Here is a 12,181-nt window from a genome sequence, read left to right as displayed (position 1 = left end):
TGCACTGACCACCAGGAGGAAGACTCTTTGACTGCTAGGTGAGCTTGCTTGCTGGAGTCTGGCCATTTGGGACTAAGCGAGATGGGCCGGACACACCCTGGAGCCCTCCCATGGTCCCTCCCAGGCTGGCTAACCTCCCGCGTCCCTCCCTAGCCCCGATTGTGCACCGGTGGGGTCCCTTGGCCTAGCCTGCGCCCTCTCGCAACCCGGGACCCCTCGGGGAATGCCAGAGAGCCAGTTTCGGCCTGTTCCCGTACGCCAGGCCAAGGGACCCCACTGGTGCAGGAATTTGTGCACCGGGCCTCTAGTGTATAAAATAATGCAGAGACCAGAATCTTGAAGAAAACAGCAAATATTCTCCAAGGGATCACATGACATACAATAGTATCATTCCTCACAGTTATATAAAACATATTTATGTTCTCAAAGTAGTGATGTAAACTTCCAAATTGTTGAAATGATTGTTAGTCTGATAACTGAGATTGGTGTGCCATAGAATGATTGTTAGAACTTAATATTTGAAACAAAAGGAAAAGGTTATGCATATCCCTCTATGACCTGGACATATTAGAAACATTTAGTGCACAAAAAAATTAGAATTTAAGAGAAAAAACTTTACTTCTCAAATTAAACAAAACATATATTAAGCACAATTACAATTTGACCAATTTATATATCCCAATGTTTTAAGGTATGTGATTCTAGAGACTAAGTTGTTATCTTATGAAAATATCTTTAGGGCCCAGAATTCTATATATGTATGTAGCTGCTACCCAAATATGATCGTTAGTTTTAATCAGATTAGTTCAAGCTGATTTGTCTAAATTATTTTCAACAGAATGAACAAACTAAATCTTTGGCCATTTAGGAAATTACTTAGCTATAGTTAAGGATATTTGAAGATTCTTCTACTGAGCAAATTGTTTTGAAATTCAGGTACTTTTATAGTATGTTAACTTTTTAAAGTCAAGGTACCACTTGATAGATTTTAGAATCCTAAAATTTAGAGTCCTAAAATTATTCAAATAATTCTAAAAGTATCTGACTTATAGACTAGGAAATTTTGATAATCATTTAAAAAGGTTGTTCTAAATTTAAAAAATCTATAAATTCTAGAAGAGAATTTAACTTTTTAATGGCAAATGAAAGGCAGAAAATAGGCAATGAAAAAACAAAAGGTAAAAAATCACTTGTGTCTACAAATGCAATTTCTCTATTGCCCTGCATAAGTGACTGCTTGATAAAGAAAATTAAAAATTTAGTTTAGCAAGTGTTAAGAGTCATAAAATACCTAGGTCCTGTAAAGGCCTTAGAGACCACCTAATTACAGATGAGGAACAGGCCCAGAAACAAACACATTTACCCACTAAGTTAAGCAGGAGGAAAAAGCAAGTCCCAAAACCTAGTCTAACCCCTTTTCATTATAAAGAACTAAATTCCTCCCCACCCCCCACCCATTATAGTGTTTCCTCCTCTGATTATTGATTAATAAATGTCCTTTGTAACTTGGAAAATACAGAAAAATATAAAGCAGAAATTAGCAATAATGTTCTTTTACTTTAAAACTCCATTGAAACTGAGTACACATCACATTCCCCTAAACCCAAAGCCCCTCAAAAGAAGGATTATACCCGCATCAAGTGAGTCATTATTTTCACAATCTCCTCCATTGAAGGGCGTAGAGAAGGATCTTTAGACCAACAGCGAGTCATCAGGCTCTCAATGGGCTTAGGTAAATTTTTGATCAGTGGTGGTCGAGTACCTATGAATAAAAATTAAAGGAGGGGGAAAGAATTATTTACCCAAAGAATGTTGTCAGCTTTTTATATGTATTTCTAAAACAGTATTTATTTTATAGACCTGTAATTTAAGATTTTTTTGGAGTAATAAAAGTAGGGGTTTGTTTTTTTTTGTCTTTTAGGTTAACACTGTATTTTCATAAAGGGGAGAAGCTACACCTTTCAAAAAGTTCAATGAAAAAGTTTATATTCAATATGGTAATAGTAAGCCTGAGAATAATATTTCACTTGTTACAAATATTCTTTTAACAAATAATAATGGCTTAATTTGTGTTGTATTAAGAAAAATGAAATGGTAGCTTGGGGTAATCTTACTTGAACTATATTTTCAGATTCACTGCAAAAATTTCAAATGTGTTTGAAAAATCATCTTCCATTCCTAAAAACTTATCTCCAAATGACTCCTTTGTGGGAGGGAGTCCTTTTGGCTGCTGTGAATCAATCATTTCATAAGCTGAAAACAGACAATTTCTGTGTAATTACCAAACTGTAATATTAAGTAAGGTCTCCAACTTAAAGAAGACCTCAAATACAATGAAACCTTTGTAATTTTACCAATTAATAAATTAGTTCTGTTATCCCTTACTTCACTGACATTCAATTATTTACTGACAATGACAGAGAGGGGAAAAAAAAGTCTTGGTCAATGCTCTGGTATTCTCTACAATGACATTACAGGAAGCAAAATGATAGGTAGTACAGGAAACCGGTAAAGTGTTAAGATTACTCAGATGATAGTACTGTTTGATAGGTCTACAAATGACCTAAATAGTTAGGCAGATATCTGTGCATCACTTGTGAAATAGTGTATTAAAATGCCAGTAATCAGAATGATTATAATCAAGTGACAGAAATAACAGACAGTGATGTTAAAAGTTAGGAAGGTTAAGCAATTTTCCTTCATGAAGAGTTTATTTTCCCAAAGCAAATGTGAAGTAACTTGATTAATGAAGAAGATGAATTCTAAAATCATGGGTTGTTAAAAACATTCTAATTAGAAATATAAAATGAATAGAAGGGATCTAAGGACATTGAATCCATAAATCAACATAACTTAAAAATGTGAAGATTGGAGTCAAAAAGATATAGATTGAATCCCAGAAATACCAGTTATAATCTTTCTTTAAATCCTCACCCAAGGATATGTTTATTGATTTGAAGGGGAAAAGAGAGAGGGAGAAAGAGAGAGAAACATTGATCCGTTTCCTCCTGTATTTGCCCTTACCAAGGATCAAACCCAAAACCTAGGCATGTGCTCTGACTAGGAATCAAACCCACAACCTTTTGGTTATGGGATGACGCTCCAACCAACTGGGCCACCCGGCGGGGGCACCAGCTATTAATCTTGTGTGTGACATTGGGCAAGGTACTGAACCTCTCTAGGTCTCAGTTTCCTAATCTGTAAAACTGTAAAATGAGGCAATCATAGTATTCACCTCATAAGGATGAGTAAGATATAAAGAAAAAAATATATAAAACACTTTGTGTTTTGCCTTTCTGCATAGCTTAAGTAACAACTCTTATTATTCTTTGCTTTAATCTCTCCAGTGAAATCCTTGTGCTTCCTCAGGAGAGAAAGCTAACTCCCCAATGATCTTAATGATGTTAGAGATTTTATATACCTATTAATTTTTAAATTTATTTCCTCCACAGAGTCCAGGCCGATGCTTCTCTATCCCCTAAGTCAGTGGTCGGCAAACTACAGCTCGCGAGCCACATGCGGCTCGTGAGCCGCCGTTTGCCGCTCTGTTGACTAATGAGTTTGCCGACCACTGGGATAGGGGCTTAATCACAAGGAACAACAACAGCCTGTAATTATTGGAATTGAGAGTCTAGGTCAGTGGTCGGCAAACTCATTAGTCAACAGAGCGGCAAACCGCAGCTCGCGAGCTGCAGTTTGCTGACCACTGCCCTAAGTAATTAGTTGGTTCCCGCTGACTACTGATAACCTTGCTCAAATCAGCACAGCCAGCAGAACCCCTCAGCCTTGTGCAAAGGTCAGGACCACTCTAAGCCCTGCCCTGCCTGATTTTGGGTTGTGGGGATGGTGGGATACTGATGGCAGAAATGTATTCTGGTACCAAAGATGTTAAAGATAAATGGTCTTCTTAGGGAGAGAAACAATTTTTCATATAGGGAATATGCAAATATATTTTTAAAAATGTTGGTTCACAAACCGTTATGAACAGCCCACATGATACGGAAAGCTGGGCCACCAATCTCATCAAAGGGTTTCCGACGCGTTATCACTTCCCAAAGGATAATACCCCAGCTGAAGACGTCACATTTTTCACTGTAATTGCTACCTACAAAAAAATGTAGTACAATTTCAAGACTTTTTTCCTCATGACTTAAAGAAACAACTGTTTTCATAAATTTTAAGAATGAACATCGTGTACAAACAAGAGGAGCCCACATGCAGAGCTGAGAAATTACTCTTTCTGAAGTTCTTTAAATCTTTGCAAAAAAATGCCTTTTTAATGAATTAAGTATTAATAATAAACTAGAAAATCTACTTTAGAAAGTTAGTCACATTCTACCTTTTCATATGGGGCAGAGAATGAAACACTTGTACATTCCTTTCTATTTTTTTTAATCTTAAATTTTCTTTTCCCATTCTCTTGCTGAAAAGCACTATCCTACTACTGAAGCAGAAGAAATATCTAATTTAGTGTTAAGATTTTCTTTTCAATATATGGTAAGATAGAATTCTTAATTTGAAAACTTAAAAATAAGTTGTAAACAGTGAATATTATGAATAACAAATTTACAGTTGGCAGATTATGCAGCAAAATTTAAAGGATTTATAAATTGGTGGGTGAATCATTACAATAAATAGCCAACCCCCCAACAAAAACCCAAAACTCAAACAACCAACTATAAAAATGAACAATTATTATAATAGCAGCTCTTCGTGTACTTAGCGTACCATATGTATTACACATGCATTTAGCAGTGCACTGTAAGCATTACAATGATGTTAGAATCTAATTTGGGCTAAATGTGTTGACACCTTTCGGAAATAAAAAAATCTGCATGGCCTAATAGTCTGAGCTTTGTTGCTCTAAACAATTAACAATAACTTTTATTTCTCTTTTTTTTTTGTATAAACAAATATTTTTGGTCTCCATACTATAGGAATGCTGTTATTTTAACTCACAGAAAGGTATATTAAATACATGATTTTTAAACAATGCTAAATTATATGCACTCCGTATTTGAACTTGAAAACATTATTATTATGAGGCATTGTTAACTCTGTATAATTTAATACTCGCTTGTCCACTAACTTTTAAATTGAATTTTATGGCAAAATGGTTCCACTCAAATGACCACTTGCATAGCAAATTTCTTTCTCTCAGGCGGGTGGCTAAAAACGAAAACAAAACAAAACAAAAGCCTTCAAATTCATAAAAAATAAAAGAATAAACCTTAATCAGAATCTGATTACTGAACATATTTGAATTTTATGGGCATTCTTGTGTCCTAACATACAAATCATACATATTCAGTTAAACTTTTCATATTTAAACAACTTGATGTTTTTATAGAGAAACCTAGCATGGAATTTATGGATCACTCTTTTAGAACATGAGTGAAATACAGAGATGTAAAAGAAAGTAAACATAAGCTTATCCTTTACTTGTTACTCTTACTACTGTATTTTTGCCCAATTACTTGCATTCTTCCTAAGGCATGCTCATTTAGATGATCAATTTTTAATTCTTAGGAAACCAATACAAAAGCACAGTTAATTCCCATTATTCCTGGTATTTATGTTCTATAAAGTTGCTGTGAACATTGATTTAGTGAACACTGAATCATTTGCTCCTAGTGGAAATACAGGGGTAGTTTTCTATGAACCTCTTCATAACAGATTTGTCAACTGACCAATACATAACATGTGTGTTTCTGTTTAAGACACTTTATTGAATATGTTTGTTGATTCATTAATATTGAACTCATCACCAACAGCACTATAACTCATACCTGAATGAAGATTAGCTAGTACATGTATTTTCTCTGCAAGACACATGATAACCTTCTTATACTTAAGAACACTAGAAAGCGATTCAATACTATTCTTGGAGGCCATTTAAAATAGTGAAAACAGCGCGCGCGCGCGCACACACACACACACACACACACACACACCAGAACAAAAACGTGGCACTGAAGAAATGAAAAAATGTCACAATATGAGAGCTAAAGGCAAAGTGCTGCTTTGTTTGACCTTTGCTGGGATCATGTGTTTTGGGGAACTCAAAAATTTTCCCTGCTCTATGCATGCCAGTGAATAACCATGAAAGCACCATGAGTACTGATTTGAAGGTTACACACAGGTAATTTTACAAGTAGGAATGTGAGAATGAGGATCAACTGCTCATATGCTTTAACTTGCATAAAAGGTGCTAGACAACTTAAATCTTGCTATGAGATTTAAAATCTAAGTCTATGTTTACTTAATATCTCCTTAGACTTTAGTAAATACCTTATAATTACATACCATATTGAAATAAAACAATGGGCAAGATCATGAACATATTGGTAATAAGATTACTAATCATATCATCCTTGTCATTTTACCTTCAAAGACTTCAGGTGCCATCCAGGCAGCACTCCCCTTGTTATTGGTCATGTGTGTCTGAATATCACAGGCTGTACCAAAATCACAGATTTTTAAAACTGTCCCCCCTGCGACCAGCAGCAAACTGTTAAAAGAAAAAAATCATAGGTTGCAAGATTAATGTTTGATTCTACAAGAAGAGACATCTGTGGAAAGAGAAAGGGCTAAGCAAAATGTCACCATTCAACTTCTGTGAAATGTTACCTGGTCACCATGACAACTTAAGAGTTCAGAGGAATATTAGTAAAAATTAACTGACCTCTTAGGAAAACTGCTAGAACCACATTTTGATATCTCCATCTCTATCTCCATAATCTTTCCTGATTATAGTTTTCTCTGGGCCAAAATAAAATTTAAATCCTAAAATTTACAGATTTATGGTATATGGGTAGATAGAGAATGAAGATAGTCATTTAAGCTGTGTAATTATGAAATATAAAACGTTAGAAAACTGAAACGAATTCCTTCCTTTTGTGAGATATTTTCATGTATGTTGTTTAATAACTAGGCAGTTATTCCAAAGCCAAAACATGCTCTAATACAGAAGGAAAGGAATACTTTAGGGAGTTGCATCTGATGTTTCTGGCTCTTCCAGGAAAAGGATACTTTGTGCCTGATGCTTGTCTATATCCTTTGAATTGTCCATTTGTTGCTAGAAAAGAGCTATCATTTCCCTGATTTTGCTTTGCTATTCAACTCTATACAGGGGGGATGGAGGACTCAATTTTCATAACCAGCAAAAAAAGAAAAAAGCTAAGTGGCTAAGTGATTTCTTCTTCACTTAGCCAAAATAGGTAGCTGAGACAACAGCCAACAGCCTCAGAAGTCAAGTTAAAAAAATAAAAGTGTCATGAATCTGGGGTTTAAACATTATTTGACCAGGGACCTGGGGATAGAGAAATCACTTTAAGCCTCGGAGTAGAAATACAGTACACTAGTGAGATAGGGGGGAGAAGGAAAGACATGTGAGGACTCTTTCACTCTGTCACAAAAAGTTGTAGCCTTTTAAAGTACTTATTTAGGGATTTTTTTGTTGTTATTAGTCCTCATCCAAAGGTATTTTTTTCCATTGATCTTTAATTGGGGAGGTGGGGCAGAAACACATTGATGTGAGAAGGACACATTGATTGGTTGCCACCTGCACATTCCCTGACAGGGGCTGGGGATGGAACCTGCAACCCAGGTACGTGCCCTTGACCGGAAATCGAACCCACAACCCTTCTGTGTTTTAGTTGACGCTCCAACTGAGCAACACTGGCTAGGGCTACTTAGGGAATTCTGAAGTTCTTTCAAAGTCTCAGAATCCTCAATATGGAGAAATCCAGAATATTTTCAAATTCTACCCAGATACCAGAATTGCCCTTTTGCCTTCCTATGAAAGGATAAATAATAACCACTCTGTAAATTTTCCTAGAATATCTACTATATGTGGACATTGTGCTAGCTGTTAGGGATACACAAGGGACCAATATAGACTTGTCTCTGCTCCCATGAAACTGTAGAGGCAACAATATATACTGCAGGCACAAATAAGATAGGCTAAAAGATTCTAAGTATGCTAATATAAGGTAGGAGTTATTAAAAATAAAATTTAAAATAAAAATGCCACTAAAGACAACATTCTAAAATGCAAGCTTAGCCTGACCAGTGTGGCTCAATGGTATCAACCTATGAATCAGAAGGTTATGGTTTAATTCCTGGTCAGAGCACATGCCAGAGTTTCGGGCTCAATCCCCAGTAGGGGGCATAGAGGAGGCAGCCAGTCAATGATTCTCTCTCATCACTGATGTTTCTCTCTCTCTCTCTCCCGCTCCCTTCCTCTCTGAAATCAATTAAAATAAATTTTAAAATGCAAGCTTAGATAAATTACTAACTGATGCTGAGTAAAAATAAACACTCTTAAGCCAGCCCAAAGGGAAGAAAGAAGAGAAGCTCATGTGTGACCTATAGCTTGAATTAGGGAGTGGGGAGAGGGAGAGGGAGAAGAGAGATAAGGTAGAGAGAGACACTTACTTTGGTGGTTTCAGGTCCCTGTGAATGAGAGCTTTGGGCTGCATGCTGTGAAGGTAAGCCACTCCTTGGGAACACTGTAAACACCAACTCATGGCATGGGCAGCAGTGTAATATGGCAATGGTTCAGCACCATGCAGCACTGCAAAAGAAAGGCACAAACTAAAAAGAACTTTATTGCAATAACAAAAGATACAAAATGAATGCAAGCACTATCAGAAGACATGACTGGATACTTTTACAGGCTCCTACCAGTCCTGTTTTTAATTATTTTCTAAATAAAAAGATGGAAACATCTAATAATTTCAAATGGATAACTACCATATAAGTACCTAACATTTTATAGCACTTCCATTAAATTATACATACATTGAAGTCAAATTAATATATATTACCATACTTTTTCATATTGATAGAAGTATCTCACACAATTATATAAATTATAAGCAAAATGATGCACACTATTATAAAAGAGATAGATTAGTAGTACAGGAGACAAAATGTGTATCAAAATGTTTACAATTACGCTTTCTATAATAGTTAATGACTAGAAATAGTTTAACCAAATAAAACAATGGAGTATACCTATTATGAATGATGAATGCATAGGCAGTAAATATAAGTAAAAATTTATATAAAATAATGTTAATTTGAAAAGTAAAATTCAACAATTTACTTTATATAAATGGTTCAACAAGAGACGATACATTTACATATATGGTTGGTGTTTCTTAGAGTTCTGTTGTATAAAGGTAACTAGTTAATAATACAGTTTTCTTTCATTGTTATAATTAAAATGTTTTGCGAAGTGAGTTTTCAGTTTTATTTTTTGTAAAGAAAGCAAAATAAAGCAGATTGAAATGGAAGTATGGTTAAAGAGTTCTAAAATAGGAAGGCTCAAAGTTAAGAGAGGCAAAAAGAAAAAAAAAAGAGAAGGTATTTTAAAATCTATTTAAAAGCAAATTTTACTTTACTTAAATGCTTCTAATATGAAAAGGACCATCAATTTAAAAGGTAGATATACCTTGATTTCTAAATTTTACATACTAATGTTGTAGTGTCTTATCTTTTTATTTTTAATCTTTAGCAGATTTCTTTTTTAAATTATCTCCTTTGGGAACTGTGAAGGTAAATGTGAAAAACATTAACCTTACAGTTTATGTTAAAAGCTTTTCAATTCTACTAGATACAGATAGGTCTAATGACACTCACCATTATATAAAGAGCCCCCTTCAGCATATTCCATCACAAGGCACACCTAAAGGAAACATGCCAGAATAATTAACCACAGGGCTACAGCTATCTCAGAAGACTTGAAAGAAAACTTAGTTCAACCTTTGATTTTATAAACGCATTAAAAGAGATTCTTTTGGCCCCTATGTAAATGGCACTAGTGAGGGGTTTGGCTGTACTCAGGGGAAAAAAAGGTATCTATGATCTAAAACCTTGTTAGTCTAGGCACCCACTGTCTAAGAGTAGAGAAGTATGTAAAAACATAATCACAAGATCTCTGGGGCTTTCTCCAGTGCTAATGAGTAGGTGCCGTCACAGAATAGTGTAAGCCTCATAAGATGAGGTTACTGGATAAGAACACCTAAGACAACTCCTTCAATAATACTGGCTAAAAACAAATATATAAAGTACAATCCTCCCCTTCCCTCCCCCCAAATAATATAACAGCAAAATAGCTAAACTACACACCTGCACACATCTGTCATATCATTTCTTATACTGTTGACAATGAAAAGGTATCAAACTTACTGGATTCAAACAGGCTCCATATAGCTTTACAATATTTGGATGGTTCACGCGGGATAACTGCCGAAGCTGTAACAAATTAAGATTTCTTTTAAAAAATGCTAACTTTTGAGGAACTGATTTCACAGCATCATTAAAATCTTAAGGTTGTACAAAACATTAATCATTCAACAATCACTGTTTACTACATAGCAGCACTGTGGTCTTAAGTGACTGCCCAGAATGGCACAGAATCCCTGCCCTAAAGATCTCACAGTTCAGTTGGGCAATAGACATGTAAACACATAATTAAAGCAATGTGCAAAGTGTCATAACAGGAGTTATAGACAGGATAACAAGCACAAACAAGAAGAAATTAACTTGCCCAGAAATGTTAGGACAGCATCCCAGAGATGGCACTGGGCTGAGTTACTGAAGCCAGAAAAGGCCATCTTGTGGTTGCCATCATCATCTTTATAGCTATGGTTGAATAATCTATCTACGCTATGCTGGGCCCTGGTGGGCACTTTTTAGATATTGTATAATTCTCATAACTCTACAAGATGAGGGATCTTTAAGATAAGGCTCAGAGAGGGTTTACATGAGCTGCTAAATACCCTGCAACCAGGGTCTGAACTTTGGTCTATCTGACTTAAAACCGGTACTCTTCCTACATACCCGTACTCTCTTCACTACACTCCAGATCACATCTCATGAATAAATTCCCTCCTCTTCATTCCCACTACCATTGCCTTAATAATTACAATCTGAACCACTGCAGTAATTGCTACAGCTTTGTCCTAGCTGGTCTCCCTACTTCCAGTTTTAATCCTACCTGATCCAATGATTCATACTGAGGTCAGTGAGGGGTTTGGCTGTATTTATTTCTCTTGTTTACATCTCAAACTTCTATTAATATGTCCCCTCAAAATGCTCCTTGCTGCCTTTCTTCTCTACCGTCTCCTCTCTTTTCTATCTTTCCCCCTCTTCTTCCTTTCCTTCTCTATTACCTACCAATATACTGTTGGCTCATATGAAGTCCATTAAGGTAAACCTTTTTACGATATGCAACTAGAAAGCTGTACTTTTCTACAGCCAATATTTGTGATTTTGGTCCTAATAGAATTAATAACACTATTTGTTATACATATTCATTTTATTACATATAAACACATATTTATTGTTTTCCAAACTGTTAACATTTAGCACTGAGGTTCAGTTGGCAGGTTATTCAAGCATTTATTCCTGCTCTCTCTCCAAATCCCACTAAGACAGTAAAGGTATTTTTTTTTTCAAGGCATAAACTCAGAAGGATGAACAGAATGTAAACATTTTGGAAGTTGGAAAGCAAATGACTAGCAATAACTGACAAAGCAGACCTAAAAAGAAATGAGAAAAAGTCAAAAGTAAGCAGATTTAGCTCACAAAACATCCAAAAGTTTGGACAGTGGTAATAGCATGAGATACGTAAGCAAATAAGCTAATAAAAGAACAGAGAGATGGGTTGAAAGTTAGACCCAAAGATCTCCCTCCCTGACTTCAAGCAGCTTAGTGGATCTTTATCATCCCAAAGATTAGAGGTGTGGATACTTTAGAGAAGGTATAATAAGGAGTCTCTGGATTGGGGACACCAAACAAAATTAACAAATGAGCTCAAAGCAGCTGCCTCTGAGAAGCAGAAAACTTGATAGTAGGAGGTATAAGGAACTGAAATTTTTTTTAGTAAGAGTATATGGAGAACTGACAATTTAAATTACACATATGTATAACCTTGATTAAATTTTTTTCTCCAAGCTATTATAATCTTTTTGACTCATTTCCTAGCATTTAACACTTATGCTTTTACCCAGTTTTGTGAAATTGTCAGCAGAAGAGTATATAATCAATGACCTAATCTAAACTATAAACAAAAATTATGAGTAAGCAAGGCTGAGGCCGGACTCCTGGAGCATACTACTGGAGATTATCTTTCTTTCTGATACTACCAAACCATTCATTAGTATTTCTC

The 12,181-nt window shown here is 35.5% G+C and overlaps 1 protein-coding gene across 3 annotated transcripts in view; it reads right to left on the bottom strand.

Annotated features, from left to right (window-relative positions):
* The window catches only part of MAP3K7 (mitogen-activated protein kinase kinase kinase 7), a 66,467-nt gene that overhangs the window by 38,276 nt on the left and 16,010 nt on the right, over positions 1–12,181 (bottom strand). For all 3 annotated transcript variants that reach the window (XM_080666454.1, XM_080666453.1, XM_080666455.1), the window contains exons 3-8: positions 10,198–10,263; positions 9,649–9,694; positions 8,440–8,578; positions 6,387–6,511; positions 3,977–4,105; positions 1,632–1,762 (exon numbers count right to left, since the gene is read on the bottom strand). In XM_080666454.1, coding sequence (XP_080522580.1) covers positions 1,632–1,762; positions 3,977–4,105; positions 6,387–6,511; positions 8,440–8,578; positions 9,649–9,694; positions 10,198–10,263 — 636 coding nt within the window. The remainder of the gene's footprint in view (positions 1–1,631; positions 1,763–3,976; positions 4,106–6,386; positions 6,512–8,439; positions 8,579–9,648; positions 9,695–10,197; positions 10,264–12,181) is intronic.

Source organism: Plecotus auritus (assembly GCF_963455305.1).
Source record: "Plecotus auritus genome assembly, chromosome: 4".
NCBI classification, from domain to species: Eukaryota; Metazoa; Chordata; class Mammalia; order Chiroptera; family Vespertilionidae; genus Plecotus; species Plecotus auritus.
This window is presented reverse-complemented; position numbering and strand designations above follow the sequence as displayed.